This window comes from Suncus etruscus, chromosome 1 (assembly GCF_024139225.1).
Source record: "Suncus etruscus isolate mSunEtr1 chromosome 1, mSunEtr1.pri.cur, whole genome shotgun sequence".
In the NCBI taxonomy this organism is placed as follows: domain Eukaryota; kingdom Metazoa; phylum Chordata; class Mammalia; order Eulipotyphla; family Soricidae; genus Suncus; species Suncus etruscus.
This window is the reverse complement of record NC_064848.1, coordinates 41,645,160-41,670,634: the sequence shown is the minus strand read 5'-3', so window position 1 is coordinate 41,670,634 and position 25,475 is coordinate 41,645,160. Positions and strand designations below refer to the sequence as shown.

The window sequence follows — 25,475 nt, the reverse complement described above, 5'->3', positions numbered from 1 at the left end:
GAAATCATAGCTTTAGTTTTCTAGCATAGTATTCTTACTATACACTTGTAAGTGTGTAGGCATTTATTTAGTTTTTAAGTATTTGAAATGATTTTATCTTCTCCCTTTATCCATAATAATATAATATCCAAATTTTATCTTAATAGGAGGGTCTGTACACACAGACTGAATGACAGGATTGAGTGAATAAACTAGTAAATCTAGTTCATTCACAGGCAAAGCATATACTGCACCTTGAAATGACCATGTTGGTCATTCAACTCAATTTGCCCTTTTCCTTTATTTCTTTCTGGTCTATTGTATGGCACTTTATTTAGTCACGTTCCAGACTTTCATTTTTCCATAGATTCTATGATTTTTCCATATTTTTCACAAATGTACCTAACAATTACCAAATTGTCACCCCCTGTGGGTCACTGATCTTCCTTGTCAGCACAGAGGTTGCTCCCCATTTCCTGCTTTCCAGAACCACCTTTTCCTTTGGGAAAAGTCTTCAAAACTTACCAATGTTTCCGTTTTGTTAGCCATAAAAGGCCCTTATTTTCGTGTGTGGTATTATAGATATACCAATAAAATGGATATCTTTCTTCCTAACTAACAACACTCAATGGTTAATTACTTCTAGCAGTTCTGAGGGAACTTTGTGGGATTCCAGGAATCAAATCGTGGGTCAATTACTTTCAAGGCAGACACCCTACCTATTGTACTATCTTTCCAGCCCCCAGGATTATGAATTTTTTGAGATTTTTATGAATTGTTTTATTGTTTTTGGTGTTTGGTTTTTGAACTTTGAGTCCTGCTCAGGGCCCTATTTCTGGCTCAGTGCGAGGAAAAACTCCTAGTGGTGCTAGAATTGCAACAGTGGCCCCTATGTGCAGAACATCTATTCTAAGCCTTTAGTTGTCTTTCCAGCAGACTATAATTTTTTTTTTTTTTTTTTTTTTTTTTTTTGTGGTTTTTGGGTCACACCCGGCAGTGCTCAGGGGTTATTTCTGGCTCCACGCTCAGAAATTGCTCCTGGCAGGCACAGAGGACCATATGGGGCGCCGGGATTCGAACTGATGACCTCCTGCATGAAAGGCAAACGCCTTACCTCCATGCTATCTCTCCGGCCCCCAGACTATAATTTTTTAATGCTGATTTGTAATGTTAAGTTGTAATTCTTTTCTAAAAATGATTTTTGAAATTCCCATGATTTGAGAATAAAATATGTATTTAAAAACATATTTTAGTTTTTCCAGACATTAACAATATTTTACTGGAAACGTTTTTTTTAACCGACTGCTAATTAATACTTAAACCGATTTTGATTATATTCTGTTCTATGTTGTTTTCAGGTTCATCCATCTTCTGTTTATAGAAATGAAACAGATAACATCTATAATGTAAGCATGGTTTTGGAGAATTGCAAACTGTATTTATAAGTGCAAAATATTTAGGATAACTATTGTTCTGTATCTTTTATGCATATATATTTTTATTTGAAATTCCGTTTAAAGCCTCTGGGTGATCAGATGAAAAATATTCATTTCAATTGATCCATTTTTTAATTACTAATTTTTATTGAAAAAAATTTTATGGTATCTTGTTTTGATTTTCTTTTCTGTTGTTTGTTGATGTTCTAAAGTATCATGGAGTGATAGCTCTTAAGCTGGAAGATGACAGTTCCCCAACTCACAGAACGAAGACCAAAGTATCCATGTTTAGTAGGCCACAGCGGACCTTTAAAGAGTCAGAACAGCCTCAAGCAGACAAGGTGGAATCCACAACTGACTCACAGGTCCACAGCTGGGTATGAAAACCTTTTTTGTTTGTTCCTATTCACTCTACGACAAGCTACAAGCTGAGCTATAAAATAGCCTTCCAGTTTGGGAACTGTTTGTTCTATACAAATGTTACACAATGAATGAAGAACCAAAGGAAGTATGTGGTCACCTCAGATTGAGTGACATCTAAATTGTCCTTTTTTACCCCCTAGGATTCATTGCCAACATTTCCAAAGAACTGTACTGTGGATTTAAAGGGACTCTTCCATTTTGAAGAGAGCCTCAAAAAACTGTATAAATGCAATGGGATTGCCTGGAAATATTGGTCTCCCCAAACCAAGGTGAGACATATTTATGCTGATGAACCAGTCAGTCTCTTACAGTGTACCCTATGATGACTAAAAGAGGGAATGATCTGTCACTTCTTGTAACTGACCTTGCAACACTTTGAAGGTGAACAGGAAAAATTTGCCTAAGAGATGTTTGCTAAACCATTGTATGTATTATTTAAATCAATCTAATATAAGATGTTTATTTATTTTTATCAAAGGTGTAAAGTTGAAATCTTGCTGACATTGCATTTTATGTGACTAGCTGTTGTATTTCTTAAAGTGAAAAACAGGGATTTAGTCTGATTTCCTTTCAGAGAACATAACCTTATTCAAGTAAGGCACTGCATAGGGTCTCCTAAACACCACTAGGAGTGGTTCGTATCACTGAGCCTGGAATAGGGTCCTGAGTACCACCAGGTATGGATCAAAGTTCAAAAACAAAAACAATAAAAAAGACCATAAGTAAGGACTCTTTATGCTAGTCTCCATCAGATACTAGATTGTAAAAGCCAATATGATGGTCTAATCTTAGATAACTGTTTTTTAGGAGGCAGAAGACAAATCCTGCCCTGCTGGGTGGCACCATCATTCAGGCTTCTGCCACTCCTTGATCACAGAGCAGAAAGGCACCTGGGACACAGCTGTCCAAGCTTGCAGGCGACAGTAAGACATCCTTTTTCACATTTGATTAATGTGTTTTTCCTTACTATTTTCTCATGAAACTGTAGGGGTGCTTCATTCATTTAAGTGTTGAATATCTAATATCTATCTAGCTTTGTTTTAGGAACCTTGATATAAAGAACTTTTGAATTTTTAAGTTAAAACTGTGCCCTTGACAACATTTTAACTTGTAGCCTTTTCTTTCATTCTTTTGGAAAGAGTTTCTAAATCAACCATATTGCAGGTTCTATCATTGTTTGTTAAGTATAAATTTCAGTTCATAGATATGAAAATAGGTAACAATGAAAAGTTTTAAGGCACCAGACATATGTGAAATACAGAAAAGTTGAACAAATACACCAGTGACTAAGGGTGAGAGTGATAGCTAAAAATACCTATCTCAGAACCTCCTTTTTGACTAACTGATATTAGTTAAATATATCAAAATGGTAAATTAGCTTTCATGAGCATTCATGGCACAAATTGAGATTAGAGAAATATTTAATAAAAACATGACATTTGCACTTAACCAACATGGAAAGCTATGCTCACCTAAAAACAGTATTGAGAAGATGTAAGAAAAAAATTACATTTAAAAAAAGCAAATTTCATAAGGGGGGGTATTCTGTATATAACTGAGACCCAACTACAAACATGCTTGTAATAATGATGTTTAAATAAAGATTTATATTAAAAATAAAATAAAATAAAATGAATAAAAAATGGCAAAGTAGTAAAAAAAAGAAAAACAAAGTTCAAATAATATTTTGATGAAAATCTCAAATTGAGGGGCCAGACAGATAGCCTGGAGGTAGTGCATTTGCCTTGCATGCAGAAGGCTGGTGGTTCGAATCCTGGCATCCCACATGGTCCCCTGAGCCTGCCAGGAGCGATTTCTGAGTGTAGAGTCAGGAGTAACCCCTGAGTGCTGCTGGGTGTGACCCCCTCCAAAAAAAAGAAAGTCTCAAATTGAGAAAATACAAACCACTTCTGAATGCTACTAGCAAAAAATACCTACCCATTTTAAAAAATGGCAAGTGACTTAGAGCCTTCATGAAAAAAAAAATACAATTGCTGAATAAGCATATGAAAGTGTGTCCTCACTATTAAACATCAGGCAAAGAAAAACTATGCTAAATATTACTTTATACCCTTAAGAGTAATTAAATAACAGAGATTAACAATTTCAACTGTGGTAGAGTAAATGGGTATTTTTTTTTGGCTTTTTTTATTTGGGGGGGGGGGGATACACCCGGCAGTGCTTACGGGTTACTTCTGGCTGTCTGCTCAGAAATAGCTCCTGGCAGGCATGGGGGACCATATGGGACACCGGGATTCAAACCAACCACCTTTGGTCCTGGATCTGCTGCTTGCAAGGCAAACGCTGCTATGCTATCTCTCCGGGCCCATAAATGGGTATTTTTATAGACTATTGGTGAACATAATATAAATATTCTGTATAACTATCTGGCAGGCTTTATAATTTCAAGCATGACCTTATTATGACCTAGTAGTTTTATTCTAGGTGTCTAACTAAGAGAAGTAAAAATATGTTTTAAAAAGGACATTTACATAAATTTTATAAATATTTGTCATAACAATAATAGTTTAATCATTTGTCTTTTTGTTCTTATTTGCATGAGCTTTTTATATTTTCTCAGTTAAGAAGAGAAAGGTTTTCTGATTTTTGATAAATATTTATAAACAATGAAATGAAATATAGTACTGAACCTCCAACAACCTTAATAAATTCCCAATTCACTCTGCAAAGAGGAAGGAGACCGATATGAAAAAAAAGCATGCTGCATGGTTTCATTTATATGAGCAGAAAAACTGATCCACGAGATGATATTAGAATAAAAAGTTATTTCTGGCAGGAATTGTTGGGTGAATAGGGAGTAGACTGAGGTAAAGTTCTAGAGTGATAGAACTGTGCTTTAAGTCTTTCTCTGGGTAGCATGTATATATTGTTTTAAATAAAAAGAATTGCATATTTAAAATGTATTAAATCAAATATATAATTTGTATTAAGAGTCAATACAATTTATTGTATGAAGTTATACTTAGCTTTTTTAAAAAAAAAATTATTTTAAAGCTAGTCATTTTCTAAACTGTCAAATTAACCATCTTTTTCTTCATTGGTATTTTTCATATCCCTAAGTCGAAGTACATCATGAAGTTGAATTGTAACATTCAAGTTTGTGTGATAGCAATAGAGTACTTATAAGTAATCTTATAAGTAATCATTTTGTGTATGTGTGTGTGTATTCTGCTTATACTATATCGTAAAGAACAACTAAGCAAATAAGCAGATCCTGCTCTGACTTTGTACATTGAAAACTCAAGTAGGAATAAGAATATCGATTATTTTTCCTCCTCAAGGAAAGAGCTTTGATGTAGAGTCAGATAACTCTGATTAACAAGAAGATCATAGCATTCTGTAAAAGGAAAATAGGATTTTTCTACTCACAAATATGAGTGCAAATGCAAAAGTGCACTGATTCCTAAGGAAAGGCCAATAAGGTCAAATTGTTATTACTGTTTTTATTTGGGGGGTGAACAGGGCCAAATTTGTATCAGCAGATGCCAGAAAAGCAATGAAACCACTGTATTATTTCTCTGGTTCCAATGTAGGTTTTTATAGGTGAACACAACAGAGCTCCTAAACCCTCCACATGAAAGCAGCCCATTTCTACACCAGAAGTAGTTATTTAATGACAGCGCTTGCCTATAATGAAACTTCTATTAGCTCTTACTATTATGAGAAAAATAAGAATATGAAACATATCTATTCATCTGGTCACTGATAATCTTTGTTCAACAAATACATTTTCTCAAAAGCTTTCTCATTTTAATATTATCTTCTAACATTTTGAGTCAAAATAATTTTTAGGAAATAATAGAAAAATATCGTGATATTCTTGATCTTAATGTTGATAACCCTTCATTAGTATCTTTTTGACCATTATTTCTCAGGATAGTCAAATCATTTTATTAATCAGAGGGTTTCTTTTGATTCCAGTACCATGTTGTTTTAATTATTATCATTTTAAAGTACAGTTTGGAGTTGTAAAAAGTGATGTCTCCCATCTGCTTTTTTCCAATTAAATATTCATGGAGGCTTATTGTTTTATGAATTTTGGGAGTTTTTGATCTATTTATTTGAAAAAATGTTCTGGATATCCTTATGAACTGCATTGAATCTGTACAATACTTTGGGGAATATGACATTTTAATGGTATTAATCTCTCAATACTTGAGCAAGGAATGTATTTATGGGGCCAGAGTGGTGGCACAAATAGTAAGCCTTACCCATGCTAGCCTGAAACAGAAAGCGGTTCGATCCCCCAGCATCCCTGATTGTCTCCCAAGCCAGGAGCGATTTTTGAGTGTGTAGTCAAGAGTAACCCCTGAGTGTCACTGGGTGTGCCCCCCCCCAAAGGAATGTATTTACTTGTGTCATTTATTTCCTGAAGCAGTATATTGTGTTTTATTTTTTTTTAATTATTATTTTGTATAGACCTTTCACCACCTTTCATTGGTTCCAAAGTACTTGATTTTCTGAGGCAAAGTTGTGAACAGGATTTTTAAAATATATTTCTTCTCTTTTATTATTTGTATATAAAAAGTCCTTGGATTTTTGCACATTAGTTTTGTAGCCTGTGCTTTTTAAAAATATTTTTTTCTAAAAGCTTTTTATGTAGTTTTTAAGATCTTCTAAACATAGTATTATATTGTAGAATGAAATAATAAAAATGCCCTTTGGAAAGGCTTGGGTGGTGGTGGATGGTGATGGAGGCCTTTCTCTGCAGTCCCAGGCCATGTGGCTCCAAACCCCTTCAACCAGTGGGTATCTGGGTTCAGGAGAGAGGCAGGTAAAAAACTCACATGCAGTCAGGCTTCCAGAGAGATCATCTTTATTCAGCCCTGGCCAACATGTGTGGCCTTCCATAACCATTTACGCTGGAACTTTATTGAGCCCTGCATTCTAACTTGTCTTTCAGCCATCTCTCCTCCTGCTACTTCTCCATTCTCCATCCAGGCAAAAATCTTTCTTTTGCCCGTCAGGCAAAACTTTTTGTAACCTTTTGTAATGTTACAGGAAAAATGGGGGTTGCTCTTTTGTTTTTATTTAAAAAGAAAGGGGCAAATGTTACCCCACCCCCATTCTTCCTGTAACATTACCTACAAGAAAGACCCTCCTATTTCTGGGAGGGGTTTTGGGGAGGTTTCAAAAGGTTTGACCTCAGGGGCTGGGGGGAATTTGCATAGATGGAGGTTGGAGGAGAGATGGCTGAAAGAAGCTAGACGCAGGGCAAGCTGACAAGACCATGCTTAAATAGGTTTAAGATTATAGGCCACACATGTTGGCCATGGCTAATAAATATTTCCTGAAGCCTGTCTGTGGATGAGTTTTCTACCTGTCACTTTCCTGAACCCAGATATCTGCCAGTTTGAGGAGTTGGAGCAACGTGGTCCTGGGCTGGAGGAGAAAGGCCTCCATCACCATCCACCTCCATCCAAGCCCATCCAAAGGGCTTAATGCAACATTATGTTGATAGTGAGAAATGACTTCTTTCTTTCCTTTCCTAAGCCTTAGTATCCTTTTTTTTTTTCCAAAATGCTATGGCATGTAGTACTATAATGAATAGAAATGATAGAAGTGGTGAGCGTGAAAATTCTCTGATATCTCTGAAGCACATAGCTTTGCTTTAATCAAAAAGTCTAAAAGGATAAATATTTATTTCTATAACTAGAAAAACTGAGATCTGTTTTAATAATAAATATTCCTATTTAAATGTTATATTTATATATACATACATATATACATATATAGGTAATATCCAATGAATTTATTTATATGGATGGGATTACAATAATCAATACTCATGATTTTACTAAGTTATCAACTGACATGTGTTTAAATATATTTTTTGTAAATACTGATGCTTTCTTTCTTATTCTAAACCAACTTTTCCCTATCTCTTTTTTTTGGGGAATTTTCTTGCATCTCAGAGTTCAAAAAGAAAAATAAGATTTCTACTTAAGCATCTGAAAACATATTCTTGAATGACATTTCAAGAATCTTAAAAAGAGGAAAGGGCCAGAATGGTGGCTCTATAGGTAAGGCTTCTGCCTTACAAGTGCTAGCCTAAGACAGACCTTGGTTCGATCCCCAGTGTCCCATATGGTCCCCCCAAGCCAGGAGTGCATAACCAGGGGTAAACCCTGAGCATCAAAGGGTGTGGCCCGAAAATAAAAAAAAAGAGAGTAAAAGTCTAATATTTTGTGATATCTATTTAGCATCCTTATTAAAAGTTGAGGCTGTGAAATTCCATTTATAAAGGAAAGTCCCTCAGCCTACATCATTCTCTTGCTCCCTTCCCACCTATATTTAAGAAAAATTTGATATTCTGCTTTTCAATATAGTACATTAGAATGACCTTATTGAAGATGAAGAGGTAAAAAGATAGGCTATTCTATTTGGTGTAACTGTAGGATTGCTGCTTGCAAAGCAAACGTTGCTGTGCTATATCTCCGGCCCCATAATTCTTTAAACCCATATCCATCGACCTAATGGTAAAGATTATTACCTATGACAAAAGGTTAAGAAGTCATTGTTGTTTGCTTTAAAGAGTGGTAAATTACTGGAATTTGTGAACAACAGATATTAAGAAATAGATAAATGATGCTCACTGTTAACTAACCTAGAAAAAAAAACAGAGAAATTCGTACAAAATTTGTAAAAATCTAGGCAGAATGAATGCAATTCAACTGCTGCCTATACTTATAGGAGTATTACTAATTTTGTTTCCTACTATTTTGACTAATGGATACCAAATAGAAAAGATCGGTTGAATGTATTCATTTTTTTGGTTAGAAAATTTCTATATAATAAAAAGAAGAGAGACCTAGGATATGGCTCTCTGTTCAGAGCTTTGCATGAGTGACACTCCAAGTTCAATTTCTGACATTTGTTCTTTATTTTTTCCTTTTAAAAAGAAGAAAAAAAGAGAAACAAAAAAGATACAACTTTCCATTAACATTTTTTGAAATTATTTGAAACAAGCTTTTAAATAAGCATTAATGGGTAATTAGATCCAATTAAATATTCCTTATATTATCAGGGCTAGAGAAATAGTACAGGATAGATAGGTGATTAGTACAAGTGGGTAGGGCACTTGCAAGCATGAATTGCAAGCAATCAATTGACCTGGGTTCCATCTTAGGCAACCTATATGGTCCTCTCAGCACAGCCAGTAATGATTCCTGAGCACAGAGCCAGGAGCATTGCTAGCAATGGCCCCAAAACAATAAAAAGTTCTTTATAGTAATAATTCAACTCACTAAAAATAATAAAAAATAGTATTTTGGGAAAGTCATTATATATGTTTCTGAGAAATGATGCTTTAACTTCTATTCAGTATGTTTGCTTCTTCGTCTATAAAGAATACATCAATTATTGAGGTTATTGAATCATGCTTTTTGACCAGTTCAAAAAGCAGATCTCAAAGATTTTTATATGACTGGTTTCAGTTACCTTGCTGATTTAGCAGGCTGGACAGTTGACAAACTTATGGCATTTAAAAATAAATATGCCATCATAGGAGTAACATTACAAGTACATAATAACTGGTTCAAAAATTGGTGTCTAAAATCTGTTGAATAATCTGCTTTGAGACTAGATATTAATTTTGGTCATTTACTACTACTCTGAAAATTCTCCTTCAGGTACATAACTAGAGTGTTAACATCTTAGACACTGTTCTTTCAAAGTACATATCTCACCTATGGCCATCTGCTCTTAAACTCTATTGCTGCAGCAAAGTTGATGTCCTTGTCACTTTTCTTATTTTTTGTAGTCATCTTGGCAGCCTTGTAACTGTCCTTTCCAAGCAGCACATGCAGTGGCTTTGGGACATCAGTGGGAAGAAGCCTTTTTGGATAGGTAAGTATTTGTGCTTGACCAAGAAAAGAATTTCTCCTTTTCCAGACCAAATGATTGTGGTATACAACAGCAAGGGATGATTAGCTGGTTAGAGTCTAACTTTTAGAATTCCCCTTAAACATTTAGGCACATGCCTTTTTTTTTTAGACATTTCTCTCAAGCAGTAAGTGCTAGATGTTTAGGTAAACGAATTTAACAAATGATTTTTCTAAAAATAAAACATAAGAAATTGGTCTAAATGGTGGATGTTGATGTCTAAATAAAATATGCATAACCATATATAAAAGAAATTATATATTAAGTTGTTAAATATTAGACATACCAGTGCCTTATGTTTATTATTAATACATTCAATAAATGTATGTTATATCAATATCACACATAAAATAAGTAATACTATATTTTGATAAGGTGCTAAGAAAGCAACAATCACGGCAATCAAAAACATGAAGTAAGGGGCCCGGAGAGATAGCACAGCGGCATTTGCCTTGCAAGCAGCCGATCCAGGACCAAAGGTGGTTGGTTCAAATCCCGGTGTCCCATATGGTCCCCCGTGCCTGCCAGGAGCTATTTCTGAGCAGACAGCCAGGAGTAACCCCTGAGCACTGCCGGGTGTGACCCAAAAACAAAAAAAAAAACAACCATGAAGTAATTAAGACTAAAACATTAATTTATAAGCATATTATACATATGTGTCCATATGTATTTATATCTATGTAAAAGGAACTATGCCAAAGATTGGAAATGTTTCACCTCCCAAGAAGGATTAGAGGTGATCTTAACCTTATTTCTGGTTTTATGGTTTCAATACTTTCCATTATTTTAACAATGATGTATGTATTTTCAAGACAAATTAGAAATAGAATTCTTGAAACACAAGAAAAATCAATGTTTTGGTGGGAAGGGAAATTGAAAGTGGGGCTCCCCATCCCTGGACAAATGGTAGAGGAAGCAGATACTCTAGTATACTAGGGTGCTGGAAATGTGCTCATGAAATCCTATCATTGACTGTATTGTAAGCTTTTAAATTAAGGCTACTAATATTAAAAATTAGAGAAAGGATTATTGTTCTCACTACTTCTCTTAAAGGGAACTATAATGAATCCAGCTTTTCGAAGTGTTTACAGTTTGCAGTAAATCTCAAAATTCTGAAACTTTTTGAGTATTAAATCAAGTCTGGTAGAAAACCTTACCAGCTACTTATCAATATGTTTCAGTATTCACCCAATCAGTACTTTGAGGAAACATCCCAGAAGTGATGAATCAATCCAATCCAATACAAGAAAATATTATTTTTTCTATTCACCCAAAATATTAATGGAAATCTCTTGAAAGAAAGTTCAAAGAAAGAAAAAAAATTAAAAGAATGCTGCACTGGGGAAGGAGTGTGTTCATTTTATGACTGAAACCCAACTATGGACATGTTTGTAACCATGGTACTTAAATAAAAAAATTATTATTAAAAAAATAAAGTTCATCTTCTACTTATCTAAAGGTCTTTTTTTGTTGGTCCAAAAGATAGCTCCAAATATTGGAGTACATGCTGACAAATGTACTTACATTTATTCTTTGGAGAACCCTGCTAATGGGAGCTGCTTTCAAGCACTGAATCAGGAACATGGCCCTTCACCCAACCAGAATGTGGCCAGGAAAACAAAATAAAATAAAACTACATTAGTGGTCAAACTTGGTTCTGGAAATATCAGATCATGAGACTGCAGGAGCTTTTCCCATTGTATTCTCTTACTTCAGTTATGAAAGAATGAGAAGGAGCAATGCTTTAAGTAAAATTGTATAACCTTTATAACATAAAGGGGTAATTTGCAAAAATTGCTGGTGGGAGTAGAGAGGCAAGGAAAGAAAATCTGCTTTTTATTGAAATTGTAACAGATTGCAAAAATCTTAAGCTCCAGACTAAAAATAATGCATAGTAAACTACTTTCAAATATTAAAATTAAGGCATTTAACTAATGAGGAGAACAGAGACAAAGTTTATCTGTTTCTCTATGATTGTTCTGGTTTCTGCCTGTAGGAGAAAATAAATAATAGCTACCATTTAATACACACACATATGCCTTGGACTTTATCTTTATGTTATGTATGATCTCATGTAATCCACAAAACATCCCAAGATATACTTGGTATAGAATCCTTTATTTTTGGCCACTCCTAAGTATGCTCAGGTGTTCCTGTTTCTTGAACTCAGAAATTACTCATGGCGTGCTTGGGAGACCATATCTAATATAAAAACCTGGTTTGGCTGTATGTAAGTATGTATGTACCCACTATATTATTGCTATATTATTGCTCCAGCCCTTTTTAGACCCATTTCTTAGATAAAGAAACAAAATTTAGATTGACTAATCTGCCCAAAGATTAACATCAAGTTGTAGAGTTTGAATTTGAATTAAGATAAGCCTGTTGTTTCAGTTCTGTTTTGTAGGACTCTCAGGTTCTATCCCAGGTAACCAAATAGTTATCCAAGTAACCAAATAGTTTAGAAAAATGGATTAATATAATATGCAAGTGTGAATGTAATAAAATTGAAACATTCTTTTGGTTCACCTTAGGTTTGAGTGACCAAGGGCAAGCTGGCCACTGGGAGTGGGTGGCTGGCCAACCTGTCACCTTCACCAACTGGAAGAGAGGATCCCCTCAACGTTCAAAGCCTGGCAAGAACTGTGTTTTGGTTCAAAGACAAGGGAAATGGCAAACAAAGGACTGTAGAAAAGGCAGACCTCACAATTACATGTGCTTCAGAAAACTCTAAATGTAACTGGCCTTAAAGAGGCCCACTTAAAATTTCACCTATTTATTTATAGGATTTGTGCATATTTCTCACTAGAAAATAAGTGTCATAACTGACTTGAGACATTTTTATATTATTGTGTGTCAAATTCTATTCACTTAAAAAATAAGAAAAAATAATTCCAGGAAGAACTGATGGATAATTATTTTTTAAAGTAAAAGATACGGTTCTTGAATTTAATACCTTTTAATATAAATGTCCAAAATGTTATAAGGTGCAAGATTTATTGCTAAAAACGTCATCCTAGCCCCACTCTAGTCTGCAGTAATTTTATGGTAGTAGGGGTTTTGTTTTTATTCAGTTGTCCTATTCCTCAGACGAGTTCTGTGTGAAATCTATAGTATAGGTACTTTTACTCTTAATGTGAATGAAGGTCACCCTACTTATTTGTTAAGTTGAATTTGAACTGGAAAGGATTGTTTGATATGGATGCCAAGACAAGAGACAATAGATAAAAAAGAAAGATTCTCTGGATGAAAAGGACTATGGATGGAAGTCTCTTGTAGATGGAAGTTCAGTTGTAGTAATTGTATTGCAGAGCTGTAATTTTCAGGTAAGAACTCTTCATAGTCAAACTCTCACTGTAGTGGAAGCAAATCTCCTTCCAAGTAAATGGAAAAGAGCTAAAGATTGGGTTTCCCTTGTTTTACATAGTCAGGAGAAATTTGTAGAAACATGAGCATCTCTCCTCATCTGTGCTTATTTTGCTGATGAGCATTTCTCAAGGACATTTCTGATACTATATATATATTTATGTACATATATCTATATATGAATGAGGGTTAATACGTGATAGAAAAACATGTCTTCCTCAGAAATGTCCTAATGAACTTGACTGATGACCATAAAAATGATGCTGGAAACAAAACCTCTGAAAGTCCATATTCTCATAAAGGCATTTATGTTGTAATCTCTTATATCTTTAATATTTGCAGAAATGTGATGATAATTTGAGATTCTTTAATATAAATGTAACTTTATTTATCTCATTTGAGTGAAGTAGTTTTCAGAGCTTGAGGCTCTATTCTCAGACCTCACTTCTAAATCAAGGTTTAATGACAGGAAATTAGAAATTTCTTTCTGAAACATTTATTTTGATTTTCACTTTTAGTAATCCCTGAAAAATATGTTGTGCCAAATGCAATTTGCTTTGTGAACACCATTGTAAAAAACAAATTCAGTCCCATTTCTGAATATAAAATATAATGAACTTATTTTATTTTTTGCTCATTTATCTAGGTTGATTAACAGAAAAATGCATGAGTAATTGCAATAAGTTATGACATTCTAAAAGCTAGATATATGCCTAGGTATATGTGTAATACCACAAATATCTTTCAGAGTGATGAGGTTCTGAGTGTGATGCCACGCACCACAAACAAAAAAGATTTAGACGTCCTACCTCTTACTTACATTAAAACATAACTGTGTAGTCAGAAGCCTAATTCCCTAAGATGTGACAGATAGGCTCTTGGCTTATATAATATACATGTCTCCTGTCTGCTACAAGCAATTCTGGTGCTTAACTTTAATATGCAACGTCTACCTTCCATACCACCTCTAAACCTTTCTTATCTCTTGGCTTTGGTGTGTGAAGGTTATATGCCTGAAAAAAGAGAAAACAAAACAAAACATTGTTTACTTTAAGGGTTGGACCCTAGAGGGAAAGTAAAAGATCAAGGTATGTGGAATTGAAAGATCTTTTCTCCTTACTATAATTGTAAAAGTATATTAATAATTTGAAACTAAAAGTCAGAAATGGCAATTTGGGGACTATTGAGTATGGCAAATCTTATGCATTTCTGTAATTGCAAATGTTTGCCAAAGAGTATTGATTTTTATAGCAACTATAAACCATAGGAAAGTATTTTAAAATATTAAAATATTGGTCTTGCAAGATATAACTAATCACAAAAAAGGTAAAAATGACATATTAGGTAAGTTTTGATGCTTTATTAATTCCCTATAACATTAATTTTTTTCTAAATTGTACTTGGGGTAAAGAAATAATTCATTGTAATGATTATTTATGTTTTGATTAGTTATAGCCACCATTTAGGTACTGGTGGGAACAGGGAGGAAACAAGTAATAGTATAGAGGAAGAAAGGAATAACAGAGAAGAGTTGATTAGTGAAGGGAAGAAGATAGTATCTAAGGACTTTCAAGAGAAGGGCTAGAATGCTGCCTAATCATCTCAGTTATATAATGAACTCATGACAAACTTCTATTTTTTATCACCTTCCAAGAAATAGTAGGATGAACATGGTAGGCTTTATTTACACATATCTTTTTAATTTTAGTACGCAAAAAGGAATATTTGCATATTTTGTTAACACCAATGTTCTGTATAATTAAAATCATAGACTGGTGCTGATTAATGTTTACAAAAAAGCATCATATTAAATGTATTATATCTAGTGTTATATCAATTAATAAACTTATTTCTAGTTCTGAGCTACTGTTTCTTTAGTTTTTAGTATTTCATAATCTACCAATTTATTTTATTTTTTGTTTTGGGTAAAACAGAGTATAATCTCACATACATCTTTATTTTACAAATATTTTCAGATCTCATAACATATAAAAATACATATTGTGTCTAAATAAGGATCTCAAAAGCATAAAAAGGTTTCTTTTTTTTCTTTCTACCAATTTTAAAAGGGGGTAAAGAAACATATTCAAAACATCAGTACATCCTTACTATTTCGATTTTAGCCTTTAGTTATATGGTTTCTATGCTGCTGCTACCCATCCACTAATTATTTAATGAATATGAAATTTGTTAAACATTAAATGGCTAGTGTCAAACCATGCACTGAATATATCGTAGTAAACAAAATAGGATATTTTTAAAAACATAGTGCACATATGCTATGTTCTAATTGATGTTTAAGCATAATATTTTATTAGTGAGGAAATCACAAAGGAAACCATTGATTATATTATCTATATTTTTATTAGTGAGGAAATCACAAAGAAAACCATTGATTATATAATTTATTTTCAGAAATGAAAAGAAATGACTAACAAACAGCTCAAGCTATCTTTTGTCATATTTCTCTCCTAATTTAGACACTGGTGTGAAATTGTTGAATTGATAATCAGGTCAAAGTGTCGATAACAGTTGTCCCAAATTTCCTGTTACCATAATAAAACTAGGAACTAATATTTTCCAATCTAGCTAATTTTTTTGCAATAATTGTTTTACAAAAAGACCAAAAGTATGAGTTGGAAATTCCTGACGTAGAAAGAATAAGTAAGAGAATGTATCATTTTATATTCTAATGTACTGTAACTTGGTTTTACAACATAATATAATTTTGATATAATAAAATCCAATACCCTTATGGACTACCTCAAATTAAAGTAAGACTAATTAATATTAGGTTCTTCCAAATTCTAAACAAATCTCATATTTATGTACCTAATACTCCTGAACAAATGACTACAGTTAAATAAAAATATCTTTTTTGGGGGGGGTCACATCTGGCGGCGCTCAGGGGTTACTTCTGGCTCTCTGTTCAGAAATCGCTCCTGACTGGCACGGGGGACCATATGGGCTGTTTGGATTCGAACCACTGTTGGCTCTAGGTCGGCCGCTTGCAAGGCAAATGCCCTACCGCTGTGCTCTCTCCTGCCCATAAAGTTATCTTTTAATGAGTTCCAGGAAGATGACTTAATGGAGTAGAGTATATGTTTTGTATGCATGATCCTGTTTCAACTTTGAATCCTAATGTCACTTGAGCTCCCTTAGGAACAACTCTCAGGTACAGCGCTGAGAGTAGTCACCAGAACCACTGTTTGTGTCCCAGCCCCCAAGATTTTGAATGTTAAGTATGCTAAAATTTACCATACACAAGGGCTGGAGCCATAGTACAGCAGTAGGGAGTTTGCCGTGCACACAGACAACCTGGGTTTTGACTCTTGGCGTCCCATATGGTCCCCAGAACTTGCCAGGAGAGATTTCTGAGTGCAGATTCTGGGTGTGGCCCAAATTCACCCCTTCAAAATTCACCATACACTTTAAAACAGAATTGCAATCGAAAGAAGATGGATAAAAAGGATTACAGATGATAAGACTTTTTTGTATGTAATGTTTGAATAAGCAAATCCATACATTAAATCTATAAATACATACATTACAAGTTGCCAGGAGGTAGAAGGAAGAATAGGCTACTAATAGAATTTCTTTTTATGGATAACAATGTTCTGTAATTAGATACTGGTTATAATTTAACAACAATATTGTTTATACTAAAAACCACTTTTCAATGATGGATTTTATGTGAAGGAAGATATTCCAGTAAAAGTGCTATTAAAAATAACCATGTAAAAGTTCATTTTGGAAAACTCCAAAATAAATTGATTCATTTGTTGTGTTGATCTGTCTCATCCACAATACTTTTTTCCTGTCTTTGTCCTGCCATAGCCACGTTTTTGGTTGTTTATATTGTTGCCTAATGGAAAGGATAATCTGATTTGACATGTTTTTAATTTACAGTACTATTTTATTAATCTTCCTTTTTCATTAATCATGGGCAAGTTCTTACTGGTGGCAGTGTCTGAATATCTATAATTTTCTGAATGCCATCATTTTCTTAAAATTACTTATATAGGTCTTTTGAACAGGATTATACAGGAAATGAATATGCTATTATCAAAAGTCGCACATATAGCTGTCCAGAATAGGCAAACTGGTAAAGACAACATCCACTGGAGTTTTCTAGGAGGCAGTTTTGAGTATTTTGGACAGCATTTATAATTTATTTTCTGCTAGGCAATAAAGTTTAGTTTATCTTTTTTTTTTTTTTTTTTTTTTTTTTTTTTGGTTTTTGGGCCACACCCGGCGTTGCTCAGAGATTACTCCTGGCTGTCTGCTCAGAAATAGCTCCCGGCAGGCACAGGGGACCATATAGGACACCGGGATTCGAACCAACCACCTTAGGTCCTGGATCAGCTGCTTGCAAGGCAAACACCGCTGTGCTATTTCTTCGGGCCCAAGTTTAATTTATCTTAAGGCAGAAAGAAACAAAAATAAGCCAACACTTTCATAAAAGGTCTTCATGATAATCTGAAATAGTTCTAAGCAATAAAGTATGAATTCACATTTTTGTCCCCATCTGTATATATAGTTTACTTTACAAGAGCAAGCTAATCCTATCCAGATAAGAAATATGCTTTATTTGTATGCTGCATACAAATACATTTTAAGTAGTACGTAATTATAATAAAAGAATGGAAAAAGATAATTGCAACCTTTAAACTGTATTTTTATCTTTTACATTCTTTACTCTTTTGTTACCAAAAAGTAAATAATATTAGATTGTCTGAGTAGTATTTTTATAGCAACATGAATTTAAACATGAATATATTAAGAACATATAATCCTAAACATTTTTTTTGCTTCTAATAGAAAGTAATGAAGACAAATCTGATAGAATTGCGAAGAGAAATAGACCTGTAATTATGGTCAGCAATCACAATCAGTGATGAAACATGTAGGCAGTAAATTAACAAGTGGATAAGTGTTAACACTGTTAACAAAGTATTCCGATTGACAGTTGAAGAATGTCCACTCAATACTGGTAGAATGCACTTTTTCTTCAAGTGCACATGAAACATACCAGCAGATCGTTTTCTGGAACACAAAATGAATCTCAAATTTAAAATGATTCATGTCATACAAAATACGTTCTCTGACTATAAGGGGTTTAAATTGTAAATCAATTATAGAATCCTTAAATGCTTTTAAACTAATTAGAGACTTCTTTAACTCAGGGATAAAGGAAGAAATAAAACCGGAAATAAAACATGTTGAATTAAAACGAAGATATACCCTATCAGTATTTGTGGGCTGCTAGTAAAGCAGAACTTAAAGGAAAACTTATACCATTAATGGCTACTACATTGAAAACTTAAGCAGAACTATTACTTTAAAAACCAGAAAAGAACCAAGCAGACAAAAATATTATAGCATAAATCAATGAAATAAAGGACAAAGAAACAGAGAAAATCAATGAAACAAAAAATTGTTCTTCGAGAATTACTAAGTTTGGTAAATATCTAATGATTAATCATCAGAAAGTAAAAGGATACAGAAAATATAAAGAATGAAAGGTAACATCACTATATGTTGTATAGCTGTTAAAAATAGAATAAATATTGTAACTTGTTGCAATATAAAGCTTATAGACACATTTCTTGAAAAACAAACTTCCAAACTACCAGCAGATAAGATGCTTGCCTTGCATGAATCCATTTCAAGTTCTATCCTCAGAGCCCAAGATGGTCCCCCACTCACTAGCAGTGATCCCTGAGCATAGAACCAGGAGTAAGCCCTGAGCATAGCCAGGTGTGGCCATGAAATACAAAACAACCAAAAGCTTAATTAAGGAGAAAAAAACCCAACTGGAATAAACCTATAACTATTATAGAAATTAAATGTATAGTTCAAAGTGTTGTACAAAGATATGAAGCTCAGAAAGCTTAACCAAGAGGAAGAAATATTAAATCATTCCATGACATATATTATAAGTCACAATGAAATAATATGATGTATCTACTAGAATGGCTAAAATGAAAGAGATTAATCTTTCCAAATGTGCGTGAAAATACGGAGAAACTTTCATATACAAATGTTAGAAATAGAAAACGATACAAACATTTTGAAAATTAATTTGGTGGCTTTTTAGGGGATCACCTGACTTTGCTCATGGCTTTACTCCTAGCTCTGTGCTCAGGGATGTTCCTGGCAGGGTTGGAAGTGGTGCAGTGGATCAAACCTGGGTAGGCCTCATGCCTACCTGTTGTACTGTTGTCCTAACCCCCACTTTTTTTTTTTTTTAACTATCTAATCATGAGTTAGAGAGATAGTACAGGAGGTAAGGGATTTGGCATTTGCCTTGCTTGTGACAAACTCATTTGATCCTTGTACTGCATACTGTCCCCAAACCCACCAGAGTTCTTGAGCATTGAGTTAGGAATGAATCCTGAATACCTGAAATGTGACTCCCAAATTTTTTTTAAAAAAAGAAAAGTAGGTTAACAACCAAAAGAATTTTCATAGTTGCCTTGCAGACAATGGTCCAAACTATTACACTATTTACACTTTGCTATCATGACAGTTTCTTACAAATAAAAATATTCTTTAGGTTTATAATAAAACACCCTAGGTTTTTAGCTTATAAAAAGAAATGTTGTTGACAAATCAAGCTGATTCTCAAAATAATTGCGTTCAGTGATATAAATTTTACCAACTCCAATGTGTATCTATACTCCATTATAGAAAACATAGTATTATAGAAAATATAAATGAGGGGCTGGAGAGATAGCATGGAGAAAAGGCATTCGCCTTGCAGCAGAAGGTTGGTGGTTCAAATCCCAGCATCCCATATGGTCCCCCGGGGCCTACCAGGAGCAATTTTGAGCATAGAGCCGGAAGAAACCCCTGAGCGCTGCAGGTGTGACTCAAAAAACAAACAAAAAATATAAATAAATCTAGAATGGCAAAAAAATAAATCAGACATTGCCTGATAGTGAGAGAAAAGGATAATGAATTTCCTTGCAAGGGGACATAAGTAAATCTTGGGAGTGATATTCCAAGTTATAGCCATTAACTTGATTATAGTAACACATAAATATGTCAGAATTTTTCAAATTGGACACATTAAATGTTTGTTACGCCAATAAAGCTATTTAGAGAAAGAGAAGTGATCAACTTATTTCCATATTATGATGAAACTTTTTTTCTTTTTTGGGCAACACCTGGTGATGCTCAGAGGTAATTCTGGCTATGTGCTCAGAAATCACTCCAGGCTTGGGGTACCATATGGGACGCCGGGGGATTGTCTTAGGTCTTAGGTTAGCGCAGGCAAGACAAACGTCCTGCTGCTTGCATCACTGCTGTAGCCCCATGATGAGACATTTTTGATAGAAAAGGAAAACTATGCATGAAGATCTCTAGTTCATTGCAATAAACTTGCAAATTAAAAATTTTTAATGCCCAATGTCAGAAAAATACTTAATTGAATATTATACTTTCCCTATGAAATAATTATCACATAGTTGATTTAAAATAGCAAAATAAAAACAATGTATGTAACACTTTAATAGTTATTTGCAGTAGGGAAACTAGGAATAAAAATATAGCTTTATTTGAATTTGTATCTTAAAACACTTCCAGGTATATGTTTTAAATTCCTTAAACTTATCTATAAAATATATTTTTATAAATACATCATCTATAAAATAGAAATAACAGTAACACTTTGGAAAAATTACTACCAAAATTAAATGTGAAATTGTAGTAAATATAGCTGAAACTTTAATAGGGAAGTCCATCCAAGTATGCATGTGTGTATTTGTGCATACCCACTTGAGTGCATATGTATAATGTAATGTACATGGAAGAGGTTGAAAACTTCAAACAGTTCTTGTCTTCACCAGGACAAGCTAAGAAGTAACTGGAAGTGGGAGATTAAGGACTTGAAAGTTTCATGTTACAAGTGAGAACTTTCCCAAATATTAGGACATTTGTGTTGAGCATAGATATACTTGTAGATCATTTTTTTTAGAAATCCAGATGACCAAGAAAGCCTTTTTAAAACCCTCATATATTTTGCCTTTAAAATATGATCTAGCATACACATTGCAACCTTGTTGCCAAAAAAGAAAAAACAACAACAAAAAACAAACAAAACTAAAGAATTGTTTTTCACATGAGAGGGTTGTTTGCTTTGTTAATAGATTGAACTTGAATGATGGTTATTTTCTAGGAATAACTTTTTATGGAGTCATATTTTCAAAATTTTTTGCATTTAATATTTCTGAAAAAAATTTATATATATTTAGAAATCTTCATGCCCCCAAATGAGCATGCATACTTAAATGGTGCTAAATGGACAAAGAGGTAGTTTGGGGCTTACAGAAGAGACTTGCAGTAAAAACTTTCATGTCTACGGATCTCCTACTGTTAGAATCCTTGGGTGAAGTCAGTGACTAGCCACAAATAAAAGGCTTATAGTTTCAGATTTGAGTTGAGTTTAACTTTTGCAAAAGTAAGAAATGTCTGCATAACTTACTGCATCCAAAAGCAGTTACCAACACCAAGGTAAGTCTGGCTATAAGGTTCCGTTTTGAGTTCACATTTAATTGTCATGCTATTTTTACACTTTGTTTCATGCACCTTGTGACTTAATCCCCAAAACTCCAAGGGGAAAATGTGTAATATTTTAATATTTATTTTACAAATACTTAACATTATGCATCTGCAGAGGTGTTGCCAAGATTATCAAGCCAACCTTTATTTATAGAGGGCAGAAAATATAAATCTGTCTAAAACCTTGTCTGAAATAAAGGTCTTAATATTTCCAGACTTCCAGGCTGGTTTTACAGCCTCCCGTTTTGAGAGCTTCTGAGAGTTGTCCATACAAGGTATCATTGTTTTAGGCTTTCTAGCCACCATGTTGTTTAATTTCTCCAGCTTCCCACTCTTTTTGGCAACTTCTTCTTGCATTCTGTCCTACATTTGGCCCTGAATCAGTTGAAAACTTTGCAAGATGATTTTCCATTCCCAGCTGAATTTTAACTTAGCTCTGGTACTGTTTTCCATGTGTTTTTAATCATTTGTCCATGTGTTATGAGCTTATAGGGACAATATGGTTCTCCCAAGCTGCCTGTACTGTATAAGCAAAAGCTGGCAAGGTGGCCAGTAGGGAAATGGTTTTAAGGCAGATGCCCTCAACATGCGTGTCTATTGGTGACACACCACCCATTCCAACTGGAAGAAAACCGTTTACAAGATGAATAAAGTTACCTAACACACAAACAGATTGTTGGCACACGTTTCTTTTATAGTAATGTAATTATCTTTCAGGAGAGACTAGCCAGGAAATTGGCAGAGGGGATAAAGGTCAGAGACCTACTCTGAGACAGTGGCCAGGTTAAAAAATAAAGATTAGTTTTATCTATCTATCTATCTATCTATCTATCTATCTATCTATCTATTTATTTATTTATTTATTGGTTTTTAGTCCACACCCTGTGATGCTCAGGGCTTAGTCATGGCTCTGTGCTTCAGGAATCAATCCTAGCAGTAAGCTGGTGACCATATGAGTTGCCAGGGATTGAATCCTGGTTAGCCATAGATATGACGAGTGACCTACCTTCTGTACTACTGCTCCAGCCTAGAAAAGTTTTTGAATCCTCCCAGATTCAATAAAAATGTAATTTTTAAATAGAGCCTAACCATCAATTATTAAGGCTATTTCTCCAGGACAAAGAGCTATCACTGAGAGAGAAAAAAGCCATGAAGATCTGTGTCAGAAGTTTATGAAATTTGGTATGATGAAGCAAAAATTCAGTAACTTCTAAGTATAGATTAAAAGCCAGGAACAGAAAATAAGCAGAAAAAGATACTGAACAAAATCCTTTTCAAAGCTGTTAATAATTCAGTTTCCAGCAAACACAGACTCTGCCGCCTGGAAACTTCTCTCACTGTTGAGAAAGATATTCTGCACCCAAATCAAGTTAACTTTGAAGAATCGGTAAATGCAAAAAAAAAAAAAATTAAAAACCTCTTTTGGGGCCCCCAGGGTGTTGATGAGATGGTGCCATTGGTAGTCTTTACTATCCAGCTGTTGGCTGATAAGCAGGTCTGTTTTTATAGTTTAAAATATCTTAATTACATTACAGTTCTTTGCTTACACTAGTCTTTCTCTTGCTATTTTATTTTGGACCAAATTCATTTTGAAATGAATTCAATACTGCCTCCTGAGCTCTCTAGTTGATCACCCATGTAAGAAAACATAGCTGAGTCTGGGAATGCATGTTTAAAAGAATTGGAACAAAGCTTTACTCCTATAGGTTGATGTATAAGAAAATGTGAAAGAGTAGAGGTGAAAGTTGAGTCTTTTCCCCACAAATCTGCCAGCCAGCAAATGCAAAAGACAGTGTTGAAGTGCACAAACTGAAATATTTTGTGAAATTTTGAGACTGTATTTCATTTCATTTCTTTTTCTTCCCTTCTTTCCTTCTATTGTTATAGCAGGCTATCATAATGCTTATTAGGGGTTACACTCTTTTATTTATGGGTTGCTTACAACTATCTATGATACAGCTAGAAATCTTTTATTGTACCAGAGATCACAGACAGTAGAACTGCCTGCTACAAAAACCAGAATTACCAGAATCATGCTTAAGCATGAGATAGCACTGGAAATCAAACTAACATTTCACACTTGTAAAGTAGATATTTTAGTCACAATCATCATCTCATGGCTTCATTGGAGCTATTTTAATATTACTCTAAACAAAATTGCTGATGGGAGACAGTAGACTAAGGGAAATTTGATATATGACTCAACTTTATTTGATTAAGTTAACTGGAAAGGATGGGATCTCAATCAATGTATAAAGGAGAAACAGTTGGTGCATTTTATAGTCAAATAGCATCTATGTTTTTTGTGGAAAAATGGTGAGATCATTTACTGAAAATTTTAAAAGTTGTAAGGTCATCAAAGTCTGAGATATTTAGAAAAGATAAAAATGCAATCTCATTGCAAAAAAGAGAGTTCATAAGATAATTAAACAGATTGTTAAACTTAGTTGAGGATTCAGTTAAGATGAAAAAGTTCATTTGTATAGAATCAATTTTTGTCATTTTATTTCTCAGAAAAAGTGAACATTTCAAATTTGCAGGGTAGTGCAAATAGGTGCAGAGAGTGATAATGATCATTGATCAATTTGAGTACAAAGAAGGATAACAGGGCAAGAGAGTAGAGAATATTGTACTTTGGAGTCAAGTGAGACAAGGGTGGAAATGAAAGATCAGAAAAGTTAGATATTTATTCACTCACTCATTTTTTTGGGGGGGGTGTACTTAATTGTGCTTAGGGCTCACAACTGATGATGCTCTAAGAACTACTGGTAGTGATAGGGATTAAACATGCAAGGAAAATGACTTAACCCCTGTATTAATTATCTCTCTGGCTCACTAATACATTTTTATTAAGTGCTATTACCCTATAAGGTTGTTCTAGGTAATGATAAACCTAATTTATTCTAATGGTTTTAAACCTTGTTTTAATTAATTATTAATCATTAGGGCTACCATTATTATACCCAGGGGTCAATGTGGTGTTGGAACCTTTGAACCATCAGAGATTATATTCAGAACCTCACACATGCTAGTATGTAATATGGTATGTTAGCTCTCTGGTTTAACTCAATCATTCTTCATAAACTACTTTTTAAAATATAGCTCATGCATGGAAATAATTGTCTGTTGTCTAAAATGATGACCAAAAAGAGTATAATACCTATATGAATGTATTTTGAAATATAAAGTGGAGATATATGTTAAGCACATGGCCAAAGAAATAATTATTTTACTATAGTTGTGGTAATCTTATGATAGGGATAAAGCAAAAAAGAGATGGTATAGGAACAACTGAGTCATACAACTGAAAGAACAAAATGTGGATTGTAGATTGTGAAATTCACAGTGCAGAAGTGATTTGTTTCTGGGCAATAACAGGAATCAGAATGCAATGGGAAATGTTCATGCTGGCTTGGGAAGGGGACATCTGATTTCAGACAGGCATTGGACCATCATGTAATATCATTGACAGGTAATTGGTCATATGATCTATATTGACATTTATGTTATCCAGGAATGTCACTTTACTTGGGGTAAAAAGAAAAGCAATGAACCAACAGAGGAATACAGGAAAAAAATTGGAAAAATGAAGTTACATATCTGAGATCTCATAGTTGAGTAGATGTGAGACAGAGCCGGGAACAATTACTATGTTCTGGTTTCAAATACATAGTCACTTCCACTCACATATTTCTCTCTGAGGTCAGCTTTCTGAAACCTGAGAAATGATAAAAAAAAAAAGGAGCATGGCTGAGTTGTATGTAGTTAGAGGTCATGGACTCCATCTAGCAGTAGGGTCGG

At 34.0% G+C, this 25,475-nt stretch overlaps 1 protein-coding gene across 2 annotated transcripts in view; it reads left to right on the top strand.

Moving 5' to 3' along the window:
• Positions 1-12,477, top strand: part of FREM1 (FRAS1 related extracellular matrix 1) — a 44,772-nt gene extending 32,295 nt beyond the window's left edge. The window contains exons 8-13 of one of the 2 annotated variants that reach the window (XM_049769341.1): positions 1,338-1,385; positions 1,628-1,792; positions 1,979-2,107; positions 2,646-2,761; positions 9,622-9,707; positions 12,278-12,477. In XM_049769341.1, the coding sequence (XP_049625298.1) occupies positions 1,338-1,385; positions 1,628-1,792; positions 1,979-2,107; positions 2,646-2,761; positions 9,622-9,707; positions 12,278-12,477 (744 nt within the window). The remainder of the gene's footprint in view (positions 1-1,337; positions 1,386-1,627; positions 1,793-1,978; positions 2,108-2,645; positions 2,762-9,621; positions 9,708-12,277) is intronic. The other variant, XM_049769345.1, reaches the window with a different exon arrangement.
• The last annotated feature ends 12,998 nt before the right edge of the window (positions 12,478-25,475 follow it).